The sequence below is a fragment of the Apiotrichum porosum genome (assembly GCF_003942205.1).
Source record: "Apiotrichum porosum strain DSM 27194 chromosome Unknown scaffold_1, whole genome shotgun sequence".
Taxonomy (NCBI): Eukaryota; Fungi; Basidiomycota; class Tremellomycetes; order Trichosporonales; family Trichosporonaceae; genus Apiotrichum; species Apiotrichum porosum.
Window position 1 is genome coordinate 450,517 of NW_021167108.1, and position 19,648 is coordinate 470,164.

The 19,648-nt window shown below is 59.7% G+C and overlaps 7 protein-coding genes across 7 annotated transcripts; 2 read left to right on the plus strand and 5 right to left on the minus strand.

Moving 5' to 3' along the window:
• Positions 1 to 1,053: 1,053 nt before the first annotated feature.
• Positions 1,054 to 3,170, minus strand: EHS24_000152 (uncharacterized protein; the record flags this gene model as incomplete). Its single annotated transcript, XM_028615990.1, has 6 exons — positions 1,054 to 1,923; positions 1,959 to 2,081; positions 2,119 to 2,294; positions 2,342 to 2,627; positions 2,713 to 2,837; positions 2,954 to 3,170. The coding sequence occupies 6 exons, from the start codon at positions 3,168 to 3,170 to the stop codon at positions 1,054 to 1,056; spliced, it is 1,797 nt and encodes a 598-aa protein (XP_028479847.1).
• A 177-nt stretch (positions 3,171 to 3,347) lies between these two features.
• Positions 3,348 to 3,942, plus strand: COX16 (Cytochrome oxidase assembly; the record flags this gene model as incomplete). The annotated part of the gene is made up of 2 exons (XM_028615991.1): positions 3,348 to 3,587; positions 3,682 to 3,942. 2 exons carry the CDS (start codon positions 3,348 to 3,350, stop codon positions 3,940 to 3,942), a joined length of 501 nt encoding a protein of 166 aa, XP_028479848.1.
• A 624-nt stretch (positions 3,943 to 4,566) lies between these two features.
• Positions 4,567 to 6,331, minus strand: EHS24_000154 (uncharacterized protein; the record flags this gene model as incomplete). The annotated part of the gene is made up of 3 exons (XM_028615992.1): positions 4,567 to 4,797; positions 5,317 to 5,480; positions 5,602 to 6,331. The coding sequence occupies 3 exons, from the start codon at positions 6,329 to 6,331 to the stop codon at positions 4,567 to 4,569; spliced, it is 1,125 nt and encodes a 374-aa protein (XP_028479849.1).
• Positions 6,332 to 6,727: 396 nt separating this feature from the next.
• On the minus strand, positions 6,728 to 8,357 carry EHS24_000155 (uncharacterized protein; the record flags this gene model as incomplete). Its single annotated transcript, XM_028615993.1, has 3 exons — positions 6,728 to 7,367; positions 7,544 to 7,935; positions 7,992 to 8,357. 3 exons carry the CDS (start codon positions 8,355 to 8,357, stop codon positions 6,728 to 6,730), a joined length of 1,398 nt encoding a protein of 465 aa, XP_028479850.1.
• A 798-nt stretch (positions 8,358 to 9,155) lies between these two features.
• Positions 9,156 to 11,667, minus strand: EHS24_000156 (uncharacterized protein; the record flags this gene model as incomplete). The annotated part of the gene is made up of 3 exons (XM_028615994.1): positions 9,156 to 9,751; positions 9,826 to 11,473; positions 11,593 to 11,667. The coding sequence occupies 3 exons, from the start codon at positions 11,665 to 11,667 to the stop codon at positions 9,156 to 9,158; spliced, it is 2,319 nt and encodes a 772-aa protein (XP_028479851.1).
• A 3,830-nt stretch (positions 11,668 to 15,497) lies between these two features.
• On the plus strand, positions 15,498 to 17,689 carry EHS24_000157 (uncharacterized protein; the record flags this gene model as incomplete). Its single annotated transcript, XM_028615995.1, has 5 exons — positions 15,498 to 16,018; positions 16,061 to 16,881; positions 16,940 to 17,176; positions 17,234 to 17,281; positions 17,331 to 17,689. 5 exons carry the CDS (start codon positions 15,498 to 15,500, stop codon positions 17,687 to 17,689), a joined length of 1,986 nt encoding a protein of 661 aa, XP_028479852.1.
• A 365-nt stretch (positions 17,690 to 18,054) lies between these two features.
• CYS4 (cystathionine beta-synthase) lies at positions 18,055 to 19,587 on the minus strand (the record flags this gene model as incomplete). Its single annotated transcript, XM_028615996.1, has 8 exons — positions 18,055 to 18,495; positions 18,536 to 18,748; positions 18,792 to 18,927; positions 18,965 to 18,976; positions 19,014 to 19,149; positions 19,215 to 19,284; positions 19,355 to 19,410; positions 19,464 to 19,587. 8 exons carry the CDS (start codon positions 19,585 to 19,587, stop codon positions 18,055 to 18,057), a joined length of 1,188 nt encoding a protein of 395 aa, XP_028479853.1.
• Positions 19,588 to 19,648: the final 61 nt, after the last annotated feature.

The window sequence follows — 19,648 nt, forward strand, 5'->3', positions numbered from 1 at the left end:
AGGGGGCTGGTGCGACGACCTCGGCCCATGAGAGCGGGAAAACTGGGCGGTCGGACGTGCAGGGCTTGTTCCAATGTGTGCGGTGGGGTAGCTTGCACCGGCCAGAGGTGGCGACGCAGTCATGTGAGATCTTCAGCGGCAGCTGCAGCTTGAGTTTGTGCCACCGTTCATGTTGGGACCTCGGGCCTGATTCTCACCGCGCCCGATGTTGCTATGAGATCATGTTCCCTTGTCTAAGCGAGACGCCGCTGCCCATGTGGCCGGCACACAGAGTCCAAAGTGCTCCGTGGGAGATCGAGGCTACTTGGGTCTTCTGCCTCAACGTGTTCGGTGCGTGGTGGGCTCGTGTTCGGCGATTCTTCTGAACGCGAGGCGTTCGTCCACCCATGACTTCTGCGGACGGACGTCGTGCAACATTACCAAGATACCAGAGTGTGGTGGATCTACGAGTCAAGTGCGAGGTACAGCTGTGGAGAGATGAAACATCACGTCTGCATTCCTGGTCCGTACTTATTCCCACCGATGTAGATGTCGATGGTGAGAGTAGCACATGACCACGCCTGAGAATACTGACCGAACAGGTCGTGAGATCTGCCCCGTTGCTCGACGCCAGCCACGGAGGGGTTGGAAGCTGCCGAGAACCGGCCCCGCACGGCGGTCTCGCAAGATCACCGGCCATTTCTCGTGACGGCTCCATACTTGAAGCGAGACAAAAGTGGCGCGTGAGAACAAAGTGCGTCATCCCCAGACCTTCCAAAGCTTAGATCCAGTACCGCAAGCCACCTCTCGGCAAGCGGCCATGCAAGCGGTGAGTACAAGGTCAGGAAGATCAATAATAACACCCGATACAGCCTGACAACACGGTAGCCACGAGGAAGCGACACAGTACGCGAAACAACCGCCAGGAACTAACAGAATAGAACCTGATAAGTGTATTAGTGGTAGCCTCCCAAAAGCTCATGTCAATCCTCTACAATCCCGATCTGGTATCTCGGCGACGACAATTGCATCCAATGGCGCAAGTTGCCGTGACTCAAATACTGGTTGTATTGATTAAGTTGACACCAAGACGAATGCGTCGAGAGCTGCCCAAGCTGCACAAGCAATCTCTGCACCAGCGGCAGCAAGAGCCTCGTGTGGGAGGGAAGTGGGAACGGACGGTGAGACGAGGGCTGCAGCACGCACAACCGCGTCTGACGCGAGGACGATGGCGGCCAGCGGGACAGATCCTGGACGGCGAGATGCGAGGACAACGGCAAGCGCGAGCGCTGACGCGGCCGCCTCGAGGCCTAGGAGGGTGGCGAGCGCTGGCGCAGCAAAGTCGTGGATGCGGATACCAATTGTGACTGATCCCACGGCAGCAACTAATGCCAGCAGACGGGCACCGAGAAGCACCTTACGTGCGAGGCGGAGCTTGGCGTCATCGAGGACAAGACCGCGTGGAGCGAGTGGTGCGCTGGGAAGGGATCCCATTGGGATGCCAGAGGGCCCGTTAGAGGTGGGAGCTGTACCGCCCACTGCTCCGGCACTGATTCCCCAGCCAGCAAGTAACGACTCAAGGCCAGTCTCGTCGTTGCCTGTCTGCGGAGGGAACATGCGCTGACGACCGACACCAAACGAGTCCCAATCGTCACCCTCTGCGGCAGACATGCTGCCTGGTGCCAGTGATGGTTCCCAGTCCATGGGCTCGGATTCGTCGCGGTTCTGGACGGGCTGGACCATGGATTGCTGCCCAAAAACGTGGTTTGAAGCGGCGGGGGGAGGCTGAATGGGTGCCGGGTTGAGAGAGAGGGATGACAGCGACGCTGGTGACTGAGCCGCAGCAGGCGCAGGTGTTGCTGATGGCGAGGCATGGATGGGTCGAACAAGTGTGAGTGCCACTGGCTGAGAGACACGAAGCTGGTACAGTGCTGCAATGGTCGCCTGAATGTCAGTTCACTCGTGGCGACCAAACTTACAATGAAGTCGGACGCAGCACATTTCACCAGTAAGCTTGGGGCTTTGACGGCTCCATTGCGGGACCACGATGAGAGGAAGATGGCAGTGCCAGTGCGCAGGCAGCAGAGAGCGAGCATTGCAGCCTGGACAGTCAGGTAACGAGTTGACGGCTTCACTCACGACCCAGGCGCTGCGTCCTTCCAATGCGGCTTGGCTGCGAGTACGGCGAAGCCATGTTGGATCCCACACAGCCCAGAGGATAGCGAAGACTCTGAAAACGAGGACGTAGGTAGTCGCGCGAAGCCCAATGGTGCGCGACGAAGCCACAGTCGCCAGGTCGTCAGGCGCAAGCCACGCTTGTCCGGGATCAGCTTCCTTCCTAGACAGCAAACAAAACACGTACCTGCCAGACCAATGCCCCAGCTCATTGCCGCGTCGAGCACCCATAACACCCCCCTCACGCGCCACATCCCAACCTCGACCACGCCGAGAGACCGTCCCGGCTTGTCGGGCTTCATGGCGCCGCGCCGCAACGCTCGTCCCCATGCCTCGGCCTGCGCGCGCTGGTCGGACCGCTTGAGGGCGTCGTCTACTGACGGCTGACAGGCCGCACACACGGGAGGGTATCGCTCGTGAAGAGAAGCAATGTAGCGTGGGAGATCGTCTGAGAGCCCCTGATATGAAGGATCCTGGCGACGTCAGTCATCGCGCGGCGGGCAATGGGGAGGGGTGCGCGAGTGGGCGAGACGGAACGGTCGTGGAGGGAGGACGTACGCTCTCGTCGGGGAGGTAGTTGCTTAGAAGGTTCATGACAAGTGTTTGGTTCGTGACACAGTCTCGGCAGAACGGCGAGGATCGCGTCGAAGACGGAGTTGGGAGACGCGCAGAAGAGGGCCGGCCTGGGCACACCGTATCAGTGTATGACGTGACGCTGCCGCGATGCAGTAGGTGACGGAGGTGGTGCGCAACCGTCGTCACCGTCCACATCCACAACCCAAACAACGCCGTGACTCACCTCGTTTGGCAAAGCTTGCGCCATTGAGCGTGGAGTCGCGCATGGCAGGGAGGTCTCCCATGATGACGCCGCGGCCGTCGTAGACGTTCCAGCAGCCGCATTCGCTGCAGCGCCAGTTGGCGGGCCGTGCTCGCGGGTCTGCGCCTGGGGTATCTTGGGCATCTGCGGTGAGGCAGTAGTAGCACTCGCGCTGCTTTGGCCTGCGAGCCAGGCGCATGATATTATAGGTATGTGCGGGAATGTGTTTGTTGAAATGGTGTCAGTTGGGTGGCGACGGATTTGGATTTGACGAGTGGAATCTCGGAAAACACAAACGACAGGGGAGAGGGGGGCGAACTCGGATCTCATCTCCGTTCGTGTCCATTACCCAACATCCACTGCACTCCACCCCACCATGTCATTCTCATCACGCTCGCGCAACCCAAACCCGCTCCTCAACACCGTGCGCAAGCACCCATTCGTCTTGTTTGGTCTGCCCTTCCTCTCCATCGTCGTCGTGTCCAGCTTTGCCCTCAAATCGTTCACCCAGAACCGCTATGACCTCGACAATCAAAAGGTCCAGGCAGTGAACAAGGAGGAGTCCCTTGGCATGGCCAAGGACAGGAAGAAGATTGACATTAGGGAGGAGTACTATGTGAGTCGTACCGGTGTGCTCCCGGTGGTCACCGCGTCACCAGAGCTACATCGTTTGTCTTCGCTGCTCAACACTCACACTCGCCACTCTCCAGCGTCTCACTTCCGGCGCGTTAGCAGAAGAGAGCCTCTCCGCCCTTGACTCTACCCCTTCCATGTCCACCACAGCCCCAGCCTCTTCTTCTGGACCTCGGCCGCCGCGCAAGAAGAAGTTCAGCATGGCCGCGACCACTCAGGACGACTACGAGCCCGTCCGTGTACCCCGTCCCGACGGCGTGTCCGAATGGGGAGCCATGAGCTCTGGCTCCGAGGACGCTCCTGTCAAGGGCAGCCGTCCCGAGGACCGCTGGGTGTAAAGCGTTTTGTTCGCAAACGTGACACGGGTCGTGTAGATCATGTAGAGAAGATCTCAAAAAGCCGAACGCCCCCGACGATCTCAACGGCACGGTGGTGTGCTCGGCGTGGGACCTCATGGAAGGTAACTTCCGCCTTCACAACGTCTAGGAGCTATGGACAAAGTCGGAACGTCAACAGAGACATCCAGTTGCCGACATTGTGAAGCAAGTACAATCAGCGAGGAGGCAACGACAGTCGTATCATCGGAATCAAGAAATTAGCATTTGCATGGCATGTACTTCCCTACTCTACTTTCTGGCGCTTGGCCTCTTGGTTGTCCTGAGTCTGACTGTGGCCGGGTAGCAGTCGAACGAGATGGGAGTGAGATGAGGTGTCAACAACATTCAGACGGACTGTACTAATGACTAGCTCCGTTTATTGCGATGGCTTCTGCCATGACTGGCCACCTCAGTGCGTCCCTCCGCTTGTCTGGGCCAGTAGCTTCTCAGACGCGCAACTAATCAGTTTGACCTGTTGCCCTCGTGCACCTCAGCTCTGGACGCCAATACTGTGTGGCATGTACATCTATGTGCTCAAATGCACCCCGTCTCGTTCTCCATACACACTGGCCCCTCTCACCGCGCTCACTTGTGCTGGCGATCAAGGTAATCCAGGCCGCGAGACTTGCACTCAAGCATGTCACGCTTGTCCTCGTGGACGAGCAAGCGCTCCAGCGACTCGGTGACCTTGCTGTCCTCTACTCCCTCGTTCCACGCGTATGTCACCCACTTGTCCTCGTCCTCCTTCTGTGCCGTGGACCACATCTTGTTTCGGAAGTCCTTGATCGAACCAGAACCATCGTTGTTGGGGTCGTCCTGAAAGGAGAAAGCGTTAGCTTGAGTTGCACAGCACGGATCACGTGTTAGAGACAATGAGAGGGACGACAAGATGGAGACCATGAATGCCACGGAACGGTGGCCAGGCGCTTATAGCGTCGGACAAGTGGCTCGCCACAATGCAAATGTATCGGGCGACTGGTACGGGGCCTGGCATTGTGAACCCCCTGCACCAGCGGCTTGTGCTAGGCAGAGGCGACAATACACTGTCACTAGGCAAGCGGCAAACTTGACACTGCCGAGCCCCGAAGGAAATGCGTGACGGGCTCGATCACTCGCATGACGGGTTTGCGAGATGCCAGGTATCCTTCCGTTGGTGTGATAAATGCACGGCGTCGACTAGTGGTCGTGCCAGCACTAGGACCAAGCCACGGTCCCATTTGCTGCGTTTCGTCCGACACGAAACAGAGCAAAACGGTACGGGGCAGCCACAACCCGCAGTCACAACCCCACACACAGCAATAACACAGAGAGACATGGTCAAACGGCATGACTCACCAGGCTCTTGGGCATGTCCTTCCTCGGCGCGGCGGCGGCCTTCTTCTTCTCCTCCTCCTCTTCGGCGCGGGTTCCACGGCGGTTCTTGGTGTCAAAGTCGTCGAGGTACGTCAAAGCTGTGCGGAACTGAAGCACACGCGTGATCGGGTGCAGGTGCAGAGCGCCTGTGGCAGGGTCAGCATTGGTGCGCATGGGCAGTTGGTAACAAGACGTAGCCGCCAGCCGCGCGCAGCAGTGCGATGGTCGTCGTGATCTCTTCTCCTCCAAACAGACACTGCAACTCACCATCATGCACGATGCCCGAAAAGTGCGTCAGGCCGCTGGCGACGGGCACGTTCTCACTCCGGAGACGCATCTTGTCGCCCCACTTGGCCTCGACCGCCTTCTTCCCCTTGCCCTTCACACCACCCTCAACCTCCGCATGCCCATTCTCACGGGCATGCGAGTTGATGTCGGGGACATAGCCGAGGTCACGGGCACGCTCGTCGCGCCACACCTTTGGGTCGGCGTCGACAGGGACCTCGATCTCGACACGGCCCACGCTCTCCTTGACGCGCGTGGTGATGCGCTTGCCGCGGTCGGCGGCCCAGCCGGGCACGCGGAGGGAACGGTGCTGGAGTGGATACTGGAACATGGCAAGGGAGGGGTGGAGGGCCGGGGAGAGGTAGACGGGGAGACGGGCGACGACCTCGTCGTCCTCGTCGTCATCATCGTCGGCGGCACTGGCGCCAGGAATGCGCCGCAGATCGGGGATTGTAGGCGATGGAGCACGGGGAGGAGGGCCTCTAGCGGCGGGTGCAGCTGCGGCTGCGTCTGCCTCTGCAGTAAAAGTGGTGGCAGGAGGGGGAGTGTTGTGCGTGTGCTCAGTGTTGGGGAGGAAGGTCGTCGACGGGCCGGGGACGTCGCGGTTCTCGGTCGTCGCCATGATCACGTCGCCGGCGTACTCGGGGCCCTCGGGAGACTCGAGGATCGAGTCGGCGACGGCGACAATCTCGGGCTCTCCGGGATGGGCCATGTTGATAAAGACTAGGGGGATATTTGGAGCTCGCGATCGTCGACGAGCTCGATGTTGTTGCAAACTCGGGGTTGTTAGGTGGCCAAAGATTTCTGAACGGTCATGACGCCCAGCTGACGGGATCAATTCAGGAGAGGGTATTTTCTAACATCCCATTTGAACAATATTCTAATTGCACACGTGGCATTTCCTAATGCCTAGTCTACTGTTTTCTGTGACGATGCCTGTTACGCTGCCATGACGGCCATCACGAGGCCAGCCCGTGTCGGCTCTGAGCGCTGGCGCGCTGGAGAGATGGCGACCCATGACGCTTACGCCGTTTTCAAAAGAGGGTATACCCATCCACATTGTCTTCTCCAGAACTGTACCTCCTCTAGTGCAGAAGCCGCACGCGCTCTAGTTGCAGTCCGAGGCGTAGCCACGCTCGACCGCCTCGTCCATCTCGCGCTCGAGCTCGCTCTCGTTGGCGCTCGACTCGGAGCCATCCTCCGAGACCGCAGCCTTGGACCACAGCTCGCGCCAGACGTGCTCGTCCAGGCGCTCGCCCTTGCCGTTGCGCTTGGCGCGCGACCACATGCCGACGCGGGGGTCGGTGATAAACTTCCAGGTGACGTAGGGCCATGACTTGTGGGAAGGAAGCGTGTTGTAAAACTCGGGCGCGAGGGCGCGCAGGGCAGGGAGGCGGGTCCAGGCGACCGAGGGGAAGTCGTGGTGCTCGTTGTGGTAGCCAACGTTGTAGGTGAGGATGTTGAGCCAGCCGTAGTAGCTGGTGGTCTCCTGCGCGAGGCTCTGGACCGATCCAGGCTCCACGTCGTTCATGAGGTAGTGCTCGGCAATAAAGTGCGCAGCGCATGGGTGCAGCGAGCCGGCAAAGAACGACGACAGGAGGAGGTAGACAAGCGGCCTCCAGCCAAAGAAGTGAACGAGGACAATGTCGAAAGCAAAGACGGCAAAGAGGTTGAAGGCGTGCCACAAGGTCGGCTTCTGCGACCGGATAAAGCCAGGGCGGATAGCGTAGAAGAGAAGCTGGAACGTGCTGATCGTTAGCCAGAGATCTCACAGACAAGACCACGCCAGTGCCAACATGGGGGCCGCGTATTGACAACCCCGGTCACTTGTCCGGAAGGCACCACGTGCAATTCCGGGGCAGACCGGGTTCAGTCACAACGGGGTCGTACCACTCCCAACCCAGTCCCTTTTGTCTGTACTCACGCAAAGAAGGTCTTGCCAGCGACATTGTTGAGGATGACAGCCTCGATGCGGGAGGGCAGGTCGGTGTCAATGCCATCCTCGCCGAGGAACTTGTGGTGCTCGATGTGGTAGCCCTTGAACGCCATCGCGTAGGGAACAGCAATGGCAAAGTTGGACACGATGGCGAGCAGCTTGTTGGCCTTGATACCCTTGAACGCGAGGTTGTGGGTAATCTCGTGGATCGAAAGGAAAGTGTTTTGGTTGGCCGTGCCGCCGACCACGTATGCAATGGCCAGGACGAGCGGGGACAAGGGGTGGTGGCCGCGCAGGCCGATGGCAAGCGAGACTTGCAGCGTGAGGACAAAAGCGACAGACACGGCAGTCCAGCGTGTCGGGCCCATGAGCTTGCGGACCTGTAATGTTGTCAGTTACATCATCCCAGCGAACAGCTGCTCGACATCGCACTCACCTCGGGGTGTGCCTTGAGAATGGCCATGCGACGACTACGGTGCGGCTCTTCGGTGTACATCCACAAAAAGTCGTGGGTCGCAGGCGGCGCGTCCCCCACCATCTCCTCCTTGTCAGCCTCGACGGCCAAGTCGACTGACGCAGAGTCGGCGTCAGCCACGTCGAGGGCCTCGTCCTCGTCAGACGACATCGAGGATGAGCTCAGTGTGCCCGTCGTGGTGTCGCTGGGCGTCACTGCTCCACTACGGGCCACGGCATTGGAGACTGGGTGGGCGGTGTAACCCGTAGTGCGCGAGCTGGGGTGGGATGAGGGCGACGGCACGTCGGCGTCCACGTGCGCGTCTTTCCTTGCGACTGCCGCTGACATTGCGGATTGCGGGAAATGGAACGAGTGAGGGGGAAGAGATGAGGATAAGATGCGATGCGATGCTTGCGTGGCTGCTGTAGGTCGTAGGCGATAGGGTAGGACTGGTCGGGGTACCGTGGGGGAATTTCCGGGGGTCCAAAGTATTGGAAAGAACAACTGAGATGCGCTACGTGTTGCGGCAAAAAAGACGCTCGGTGCTCAGTGTCGAGCTGGAGGGAGAGGGGGTGCGTGGAAGCGCACGCAGGGGCGCGTTCGTATCGGGCCTGGACGGAGGGGTTGGACAGCGAAAGGAGAACGAGTGATGGAGACGATGAAGAGAAAAGAGTGAGGCGAGAAGAAGATGCACGCGCCCGCCAGATGGTGAGCCGACACCAGACTTACCACTGCGGTGCGCTACTGCGGCGCGCCCAGCAGCCGCGCCGCCGGTGCCACGATGCCGATGCGCTTAAACGGGCCGTGCCTGCCTTTTCTGTCCATGAGGATCTCGGGACGGCCTTCTGGTTGAGACTGCATTGCAGCGCGCTCTTCTAGCGTTCGGGTAGGTAGGGGTGGCCAACAATGCCATAATAATAAGCTACTCGCATGCGCTGCTAGCTGGCTATAGGTAGGAACACAACACTGAATGACAACACATACTCTCTACACTCTCCCCTTCTCTCTCTCGCGTCTCTCACTCTCTCTCTCTCTCTCTCGTCGTTCTCCCCCTGTCTCTCTCTATCTCTCTCTCTCGCGCGCGCGCTCGCGCAGACATGGTTTTCTCCTCTCCTCATTCCTTGACAAGGTACGCCTTCCGGCCGACTACCAGTCATCGTCGTCGTCGTCGTCGAGCTCGGCGCCATTGTCAGGCGGCCACTCGTCGTCGTGCAGCACCTCGGGTGCGCCCCATCCCTCCACAAAGCGCTTGGGACGCGGCAACGCCTCGCGGGACGCGTACTTTTGCTCCACGAGAGCAGTGATGAGCGCGGCAGTGCCAGACGACCGCGTCGTTCCGATTGCCGTTGCGGGGCGAGGTGGGCGGTCACCGGGAGTTGGGGGACCAGACGAAGGGGACGAGCCGCTCGAGCCAATGGACCCACCGTCAAGGCGTGACGCAAAGGAGGGGGCAAACTCGGAGAAGCGGTTCATGCGCGTTGCCGGCAACGACGGGCGCTTCATGACGCGTCGAGTGGGCAGGGAGCCGCCGGCGGCACTGGCAGTGACCTTGCGCATGGCGATGCGCGCGACAGTGCGCGAGAACTCTTCCTCCTCGCTCTCGCTTCCGCTCCACCCATGTGTTGCCGGGACACGGTCGCCTTGCGCACTCAAAGGTCGAGGTGGTGCCGACACGAGCAGACGCGATGACGACGGAATGACGCGCGAACGGAGGGCCGCGTTCATCAACGGGAGGCTCAGGTCTGGGAGGGGAGGAGATCAGTGAACTGTACGCCCTGATTCGCGGAAAAGTGGGGCAGAGAGGCCAAAAACTCACCAAGGTCGCTCTCGTCATCCGAGTCGAGATTGAGCTCGCGACGCGAGTCGCGAGGACCTATGCTGCTGCGCGGGGTGTGACGAACAAGGTCGGCCACGGTGGGGCTGGGTGGGCTTTCACGAGGACGGAACGGCGCCGGCGCGTCGGACGCGCGGTCGGCCGAAGCCCTGCGCTGGCGAGCGTCGCGCTCGGGCGACTGCTCTTGCTGGCGGCGCTGCATTCGGAGGTCTGCCAAGGACGACTGGAGCTTGAGGAGACGCTCGGCTGCGCGAGGAGGGTTGTGCGTGTATGATGATGGAGCATCGAAAGACGATGCGGAGATTGGTTCTGACCGACGTGGGCGCATACAAGACGGCGGCGGCGGAGGGGGAGGTGGGAGGGGTTGTGCCTGCAGGAGGCGCAGCTTTGCAGGTTCAGACGCCTCTGCGCCTGAAACGTTGCCACCAGTGGAGCGAACCATGTATGCAAGCATGTCAATGTCCGACACATCGTCGCTGTCCCCCGTGTCGCGCAGCGCAACAGTCGCGTCGTCATGGGCAGGCGATGGAAGGTTTGGTAACCGGTCGTATGGCGACGAAGGCGACAACAAGAGACTGGTCATGGAGGGCGCGGTCAGTGTGGACGCGACGGACGCGCGGTGGGACGCGTTTGACGAAACGAGTGATGGGCATATCGACGACCATGATGGGATGGGAGAACGCGGCGCACGACCTGCCTTGCGCGCGGGCGTCGTTGCTGCTGCTGCCGCCGTTGCCGTTGGAACCGGTGTCGTCGCTGCCGATACCGATGCCGCCGGAGAGAGCGATTGAGGCGACGCTGTTGCCGCCGCAGGCGGTGCAGGCGGCAAGGGTCCAAACGAGCCCCCCGTACGCGAGGGGCAGGCCGTCCAGATGGCACTTGGCATGGATCCATCGCTCAGACGCGCCAGTGCCGCTGACACCTTTGGGTATCGCAGGGTCTGTGGCCTGAAGTCGTCAAAGTCGAAGTCCAATGTGGCGACCGACGCCGTCGAGCCTAGCTCCACGATGGTGTCGGTCCCGATCGAGAGTGGCTGCGAAGACGAGGCACGCTTCAATGCGGGGCGTGGGGTAATGGTTGATTTTCGGACCGCGGCGTCGCCGTCCGCAGAGGGTCGACGTCCTATTGCAGACGATGGTGGGGAACCGTGCGAGAGCGGGCGACGCGACGTGGTCGTCGTCGTCGACGCTGAGCGAATCATCATGTCGTCGACGGCCGCGACGTCGACCTCTTCGCGGAACGACACTCGCGACCTGCGCGGGCGCACTCCACGGCATGACTGTGATGTCGCGGCGGTGGTGCTGGGCGGTGCACTTTTGCGGTTACTGTTGCTGCTGCCCCTTGGGAATGGGGGCAAGGGAGGGAGTGGGGGGAACGCGAGCACACCATCGGGCCCAAAACCTGGTGATGGTGATGACGATGGTGCTGCTGCTGCTGCCGACGACATGTCGGCGAGCTGATCTAAGGAGGGCGAGTCGAATGGAAACGCTCTGCGGCCGGCGGGGAGCGAGCGGAGAGACGAGTTGCGAAGGATAGAGACTGGACAGCGACGAGAGACGGACGAGATAGACGACGACGAGGAAGAAGAAAGACGCTTTGATGAGAGAGACAGGGAGCGAGTTGGAGGCGACTGGAAATGTGGTCAGTGCGACGCACGGTGCGCACGCTAACGGTGATGGGTTGGGGGCCACCCATTCCTCGGATTCGATCTCCCCGATCTCCTCCCCATCCATCTGTCCAAAAACTCACCTGCGCGTGGTTGCCTGACGCCAGCGTCGACGGTCCTGGGCCGGCCTCGGCAAGGCCAGCAACAGAAACTGTCATACCGGGCGCGAGAGATGTGGTTGAAGGGGACAAACAAGCCTCCCAACTTGACAGACGAGCGCAAATTGTCGTGTTGCTCTCTATCAACCGTCCGTCGGCCGTCGCTCGTTCTGATGAAAAGAACAGGCCGCGACGAGTCCTTGGCCCTTTCTGGTCGTTCTGGTCTTCTAGCCTTTCTCGGTGTCGTTGCTGCGCCGCTTGCGCTTTGCGCTTTGCGCAACCGGGGCGGAAGAGACCAAGTTAGCTACAAGGGGTTTGGCGTACGGGTGGCGTTGGCCGTGGCGGCGCCGGCGAGCAAGAGGGACCTGACTGGTGCTGCGGTCCAAATTGGTGTGTCGAACTAAACAATGGGCCGTGCAGTGAAGGCTTTAATAGAGTAAAGCGTACTCCTGGGTGGAAATGGGACAAGGAAGGGTGGGCCAGGACAAGTATTGAATGCTGAAATGCCGGATGGCGCAGTGTCCGTCGAGATGGGAGGAAGGGTGGCCGATACACACCAGTGGTTTGCGGTGTGACGAGCAAAAGAGGCCAACACGCGTTTGTGGATGTGCAAGTGTGCGCTGCTACTGCCACCACCACCAGCTCCCAAGTCACCTGTTGAAACTGAGCGTTACACGAGACCTCAAGTGTCCCTTGCAAGGTCTGATCTCCGGCTGGTGACCCAAAGAACGGAGGGAAAGAAGGCACGGCCTTCCGAGTGAGGGTGGGTGTGTGGTCGCCTGGGTGTGATGGGAGTTGTCGTCCGTCCGTCGTTGGGCCGCCGGTGTCTCAAAGGCGCTGTCGCTGAGAGGAGGTGTGATATGTGCAGTGTGAAAGGAAGAGAGATGGTCGTAGTACGAGTCGTCGCTGTTTGTCGTGTTGGGGCGATGGTTGAATCCAAGTTTTGCGTTTTGGCGATCCCGGTGTGCGGATACGCGTTCACGCTAGCGTCAATGGATCAATGGTCGTTGGATGCTAGTTTGTGCAGCCAAAAATCACAGGTCAATTGGCCTGGCCTTCCCTCAGCTCCCCTCAGTTCCTCCCAGCTCCCCCACGCTCCACCCCAGCCAAGGCCTTGGTCGCTCACTAGGTTCGCCCCGCCATGATAAACATACCGCGGGGTAACTACCGGACCTAGCGACGACTTGACGTGCGTCGAGGGTCAAAGGCCCTCTGGATCCTCTTGCCTCCTGCCTCCTGCCAACAGCGCCGCAATTTGTACGTACATACACACGTACGTCGGTGCGCGCTTGTCGAGTGTGTTGGCAGCGCGCAGCTTGGGACGTGCAGCTGCCCGGGACTCACTTGTCTGCTGGTGTACCCGCACTTTGCTTCCCGCACCCGTTTCACGATGCCGAGATCCCCTGATCATTCCCACTTGCATGTCCTCTGCCGACGTCCATGGATGCAATGCCAGTCCCTTGCCCTTCCCCTGTGTGTAACGCTCTTCTGGACTCTCACTCCCTCTCTTTCTGGCCGTCGCGTCCTCCTTAAAACCACCACGGCTTTGCCTGGGTGTGCTCAACAGACTGACCAGCGCGTTGACACAAGGACGGCGAAACAGTTACAACTCGAGGGGTACTACCATCAGCTGGCACTTCTCGTGTCTGCCCCCGCCCACTTCGTTGCCTCCCACACACCGCTTCCCGACAAGACTTGTCTTCGGAAGCAAGGACGAGGGGGCTTCGAGCCCGTTGCACCCGGTAGTGGTCTCGGGCTTGCTCGATCGAGCATTGGCGTGTCATTTTGACCAAAGTTGCTGTCACGGTTGTGGCATGCCCCCCTCAGTGATGTTGTCGAGGTAGCGGCTGGCCCCAAAGGGAGACGGCCACACATGGGCTACAGAAGGAAACGTGGACCGCAACTCTCGTTATTGATTGCCACCTATGCCAGGACTAGAAGGGGACGACGAATATCACGAGAGCCACACATGTTCCACTGTCCTATGCCGTACACTGACCGTGGGTTCATCTGTATGGACAAGTGGGTCGGTCACTCACCTTGTTCAATGTTTGGATTTCTGACCCGTGGATCCATGGCCATAGCCGCTTGCAACCGCGACCCTCAGGCCCACGCTTGCCAACACCTGAACTGTCGACATGGACATGTGTAGTCAGCCCCCTTCTTTTCCATGACGAGCTAGGACTTTGGGGTCCTGTCAAACCTTTGTTTACCCAAAGAAAACAATAGCGCCAACTCGCATGCCAAAAGACGGGTTTTGACACCATATCCGAGACCAAATAATGTCCAGATCAGGAGTGTGGGCGTGCACCTAGAAGGCTTGGAAAATGCGCCTACAAGAACAGTCTCGAGTTGCAAAGCCTTGCCCACGCCACATGAAAGTATTCCAGGAGATGCCAGGAGTCTTATGCAGTGAGAGGAGGAGCGCTGTGGTCTCCGGACACAAGCGAGCCCCAGCCCATGAGTGGGTGAGGGAAGGACTGAATCACCAGGCGCCAACGCCTGCTGCCACTCCGCGGGTGGCCGCTGACGCCACCAGACGAACCTGAGAGAGGCCTTGCTGGGGTTGACGGCAGTTGTCCCCGAGATGCCGCTGGACGCAGGCTGCGAGTGGGCGCGGGTAAACGAAGCTCGCACATTGACATGCTGAGCTGCGCGGCCAATTGAGTAATGAAGAGATGAGTGATAGACAGGAACAGACACCATGTCGTACTTACACAGACAAAAAGCAGAATGGACGCGACTTTGCACACTGGTTGTAATGCATACGCGTTTGGACGGTCATACAACTGTGCAACCGTTAGTCGTTGCTGCCTACAACGCTTTGGACCCTCGGGCCCTCGTTGATCGGCACCGCTCTCATCCTGAACGTCGTCGTAGTTGGCCGACCGGACGGACGGATGCGAGGGCACCCTGACCTATGTCCGCAGGAGCATATCCGTTCGCGTATCCAGGTGCAGCTAGCTCGTAAGCTTGTAATAGCTGGCGGGCAGTTTCTATTCCTGCCAGCACCGGCCAGTGATCCAGTGGCCAGTGGGCTGGTGATCCTAGTGACCCAGTTAGACTGGGTGTCGTCACCAGGATACCGGGGGCTGACGTTCGGACCCGTTCCAGCGAAGACGCCACAAGTGGCGTTGTAATCACGTCCTATTTATCCACTTTATTTGCCCCTTACTCTGGTGAGTTCCTCGGTGCCGACTGCTCCTGCTACTGCTTGTTGTTGTGCGGCACTCTGCAAAAGACCAAGAGGCACGAAGGGTCGAGAGGGAGTGCAGTCATTTCAGAGAGAGCCTGTTGCGCCGGAACCCAGGGGCCTGGAGGGCCGAGAGGATTCGGCAAACTGGCACGTTGTCCAGGGCCCACAATACCAGCTGTCATGTACAATCTGCATTACACTATGAACCTACGAGCTGCTTCCGCGTCGTCGACAGCATCTGTCGCACTGCTTCTATGCTTGGCGACCTTGATTCTGGACTGCCACTTCTTCTGCGTGCTCTGCAACGAGATCAACCCTCATGCCCTTCATCGGCCGCGGCCCTTAGGCTCGCCACGCTCCGTTGGGACGTCTCTCTGCCCGCCTGAGATGCCGCAAGTCAACAAGCATGAGCAGAATGCTAGCAGAATGTAACATATGTCCCAGGAGCCGTTGCAGGTTGAACCGCAGAGATCAGAGATCAGAGACCCTTCCATCCACCCCCCTGCCACAGGTCACTATTGTGCGCCTCCGGATCCGAACCGAGTCGTCGGAGAGACGTCGCATCTCCGCGACTCGCCATTCGGATCCGGGCTGCGAGCACACCACCTCCACTTTGGACTTTCACGCTGATCTTAAGAACCTCCCATTCACAACAAACCCGCCCTTTTTCCTCACACCACTTACATCTTACACCATGCCCCGCAAAGTCCCAGGGTCACACAAACAAAAGAAAATCAAACTTATAAACCAACGCGCCACCAAGCGTGGCGAAGAGGCTCCCATCCACGTGCCAGAACGGGGCCCGGCGCCATGGCTGAAGCCCAGCGCCCGCCCCGATGCGCACCGCGCAGGACCGGGTGGCAAGCTCGCTCTGCAGTCTCGGTTCATCTCGATGCCACCACAGTACGTGGAGAAGACGCGTGATTTGGCGTTCAGCGAACGCGTCGCGCGACCGTTGCCCGGGTCGGCAGCGTGTCTCCCTCTGGAGCTCGTGATCAACCCGGCTGGCGACAACTTGACCGTGCCCGTCAGGCCCCGGTTCCGGTACGGCCAGACCAAGAAGGAGGTCGAGAGGAACGAAGAAGGCATCTTCCGCAAGTGGCTTGCAAGCACGAGAGAGACGGTCGAGGACTGGGTCAGCGTCGAGACTGGCCCCGACGAGTGGCCTCATTCCCCATCGTGGTTTGAGACCAACCTGGAAGTCTGGCGTCAACTGTAAGAGCTAGCACAATGCCTAGGTCGTAGCTAACACTTCAGGTGGCGTGTGGTTGAAACGTCTTCCATCGTGCTTCTCCTTGTCGACTCTCGTTGTCCACCAGTCCACTGCCCGCCAAGCCTGCGCACATACCTCCGCAACACAAAACGCCAGGTCATCCTAGTCTTGACCAAGTCGGACCTCGTCGACCCTGTGGCACTGGCAGGTTGGCGTACCTGGCTCCGCAGGTACTGGGCCGGCGACGAGGACGATGAACAAGGCGACGACAACCACGATGTCGAGATTGTTGCCGTGTCGAGTTACGACACCGCGCTACTCTACTCGTCCGAGGGGCGCGCACGTCATCGGCCCAACATCCCCACCTCGGCGCGCAGCTCCCTCATTGCAGCTATCAAGCGCGCTCACGCCCGCCTCATGGCCCCACCAAGCTGGGCTGCTTCCGACCCGGAAAAGCTCGCCGCGTGGAAACCCACTGTGCGGAGCAAGGTGAACTGGAGTGCTCTGGCGAGTGACCCCGACCCAACGGCTGGCCGACCCGTCAAGACGGCCAGAACCAAGCCCAACTATGAGAAGGAGGAGAGCGAGTCTGCGTCCGAATCTGAAGACGATGGAGGACCTTACGTGCGCGACCCCGAGACCGAGCCACTCACGATCGGTCTTGTGGGTCAGCCCAACGTCGGCAAGTCGTCCCTCCTCAACGCTCTCTTGGGCTACAACAAGGTTCGTGCCAGCAAGACGCCTGGCAAGACCAAACACTTCCAAACCATTCTCTGGGGCGACGCCAAGGACGTCAAGATTGTCGACTGTCCTGGACTCGTGTGTCCCTCCTTGGTGCCCATGGAACTCCAGGCTATGGCCGGCAGTGAGTTTGACGCAAGGGTTATGTGTTCTGCTAGACTGTACTAACGCGCGTCTCCCAGTCCTGCCCGTCTCTCAAATCCCCTCCCTCCCGTCCTGCATGCACTTTGCCGCCTCCCACCTGCCCCTCGAGGACGTCTTCCACATCCCGCCTCCCGAGATCGAGGTCGACACCATGGCCTCAAAGCGGACGTGGCGTACGCCCCGCGAAGAGGACCCAGACGTCATTGCCGCGGCTCAACAGGTGCCATGGACCGCTGGGCTGATCATGGAGGAGCGTGCCTTGGACCGCGGGTTCGGTGAGATACCACAGATGCTCGACACGCTGAGGACATGGTAGCTGACGGATCGTCCAGTGACGGCAAAGAGCGGACGACCCGACACCAACCGCGCAGGAAACGGAAGTGAGTTGTGCTGTCATTAGGTTCTAGACCCGGAACTGACTCGGACCAGTGCTCCGTGCTCTTGCGGACGGCCGCGTTCGGTGGGGCTTCTACCCTCCCGGCGGATGGACAGAGCGCGAAGGCGTCGGAGCGTGGTTGGGCGGACGGCCGGACATTGACGGCGAGCCCGACGACGAGGATGGGTTGGATGGCGAGATGCTGTCCGACTTGGACAGCGACGGAGACGAGAATAAGCGCCACGGGGCAGAAGAAGACGAAGAGGAGGAGGAGGAGGAGAGTGAGGAGAGCGAGGACGAGTTCCAAGCTGCCAACAAGCATAGTTTCTTTGCTGCGCTCAGCTTGGACGATGGAGACGACGACGACGACGATGAAGAGGAGGAGGAAGAGGAGGGTGAGGAGACGGTGTAGATAATCACCATTGTAGGCATAGTCATATTACACATACGCATTACCACCGTCCATCATCACCCTCAGTTGCGAGTTGCCGTTGCACGAACATCTTGGGTGAGCAGTAAATGGACAAGCCTCCCGACGTAGCGACATTCAAACATCATCGCATGCTGTACACTGTTCTACACATTATACACACACTCGCCTGCCTGTCCTCGGTAGATGCATATGTTGTTTGTTCTTGTTCTTGTAATGTTTCACAACGGAGTGACAGCGTTGAGAGCCATCTCCGTAAAAACCGCGCGTATATTGTGCCGGTTTAGTCGTATGTTCAAGTCATTCTCGGAGGGTGACGGCGTTGAGAGCCACCAAACGGTTTGCGTCTACTTGGCCACAATGGCCGGTGCGGCGTCGACCTTGTCGACCTTGCTGTGGCCATTGACCGGCGCAGAACCGTTTACAACCTTCTTCTTGTATGGGTCATCGAGGTCGCGGCCGATGACTTTACGGATCGTCTCGCGCAGGGCGAGCTCTTCCTGGCCCTCGGCGGGCTGGGCGAGGAACCATGGCTTGGACATGTAGTTTCTCGATCCGTCAGGCAGGACCACGACGACATTGGCGGTGGGGTCCTCTGCGATCTTGCGGCCCTCGTCGCTGTGCAGGAACCGCACGGCTCCAGCGAGTGCCGTTCCAGACGATCCGCCGACCATGAGGCCCTCGATGCGGATAAGGCGCTTGGCGGCTGCGAAAGACTCGGTGTCGTCCGTCTTGAGCCACTTGTCAATGAGCGAGGGCTCCATGTCAAGCACCTTGGGGAAGAAGTCCTGCAGCGTCAGTGTCAAGGGTGGGTCATTCTTAACGCACATAGCCAATTCCCTCCACCTGGTACATGCCAGGCAGGCCACCGCCGAGGATGGACCCGACGGGGTCGCAGGCGACAACAATGGCCCGGTGGTCGCTGTCCTTCTCTGCGTCACGGACGGCGCGCGCGAGGCCTGTGATGGTACCACCAGTGCCCGCGCCGGCCACGAGGAGGGCAATGTCCTTGCGACGGAGCATGGACGACTTGAGAGCGTACTGGAAGAGGTCAGCTTGGGTTCTCAAGTACGAGCGACCTCACCGCAATCTCGCCATAGGTCTCGTGGTAGTGCGCGAGGGGATTGTTAGGGTTCGAGTACTGGTCGAGAATGACGCCGCCGGGGATCGCGTCGCGCAGACGCTCGGCGATGCCGATCAGGCTCTCGGGATCGTTGTGTCTACTGGTTAGTAAACTTCTGTGGTACCGTTGCTCACGGTGCCTCTGTCCTGCAATGTCAGCGTGGACAGTCATACTGTAGCTCACGGTGTGCGGACAATCTCGGCGCCAAGAGCACGCAGCATGACCTCCTTCTCGAGGCTCATCTTGGCTGGCAGGGTAATGATGCAACGGTACCCCTTGATGGCGCAAGCGAGGGCGAGGCCGATACCAGTGTTACCACCTGTTGTTGTGAGCTCCAATCCTCATGGCCTAGCTCGATGGTGCGTGGTACACGGCATAACGTACTGGTAGGCTCAATCACGACGCTCTGTCCCGGAACGAGTGTGCCTTCCTTCTCGGCTTGTTCGACCATGCGCTGTTAACCAAAGTTAGCTCTCGTTAATCCGATTCAATCTCGGCTCGAGAAGCCACCAGGTGGTGCTCACCTTTGCAATGCGGTCCTTGACGCTGCCGCCTGCAGAGAAGTACTCGCACTTGGCCACTGTACCAGGGGTCAGCGCGGGTGGTGCCCAGGGGTCACTCGAGCAGACGTACAGAGGTTGCACTTGAAGCCTTCGGCCTCTGCGATGCGGTCGAGACGGATCAGCGGGGTGTGGCCGACAGCGTCGAGGGCGCTGTTGAGGACGCCCTGCCAGTGGTGCGTCGTGTCCAGAGCCATGATGCGTGGGAACTGTGTTGTGGTTGAATGAACGAGTGGGTTAGTTTGTGGTTGGGAGAGA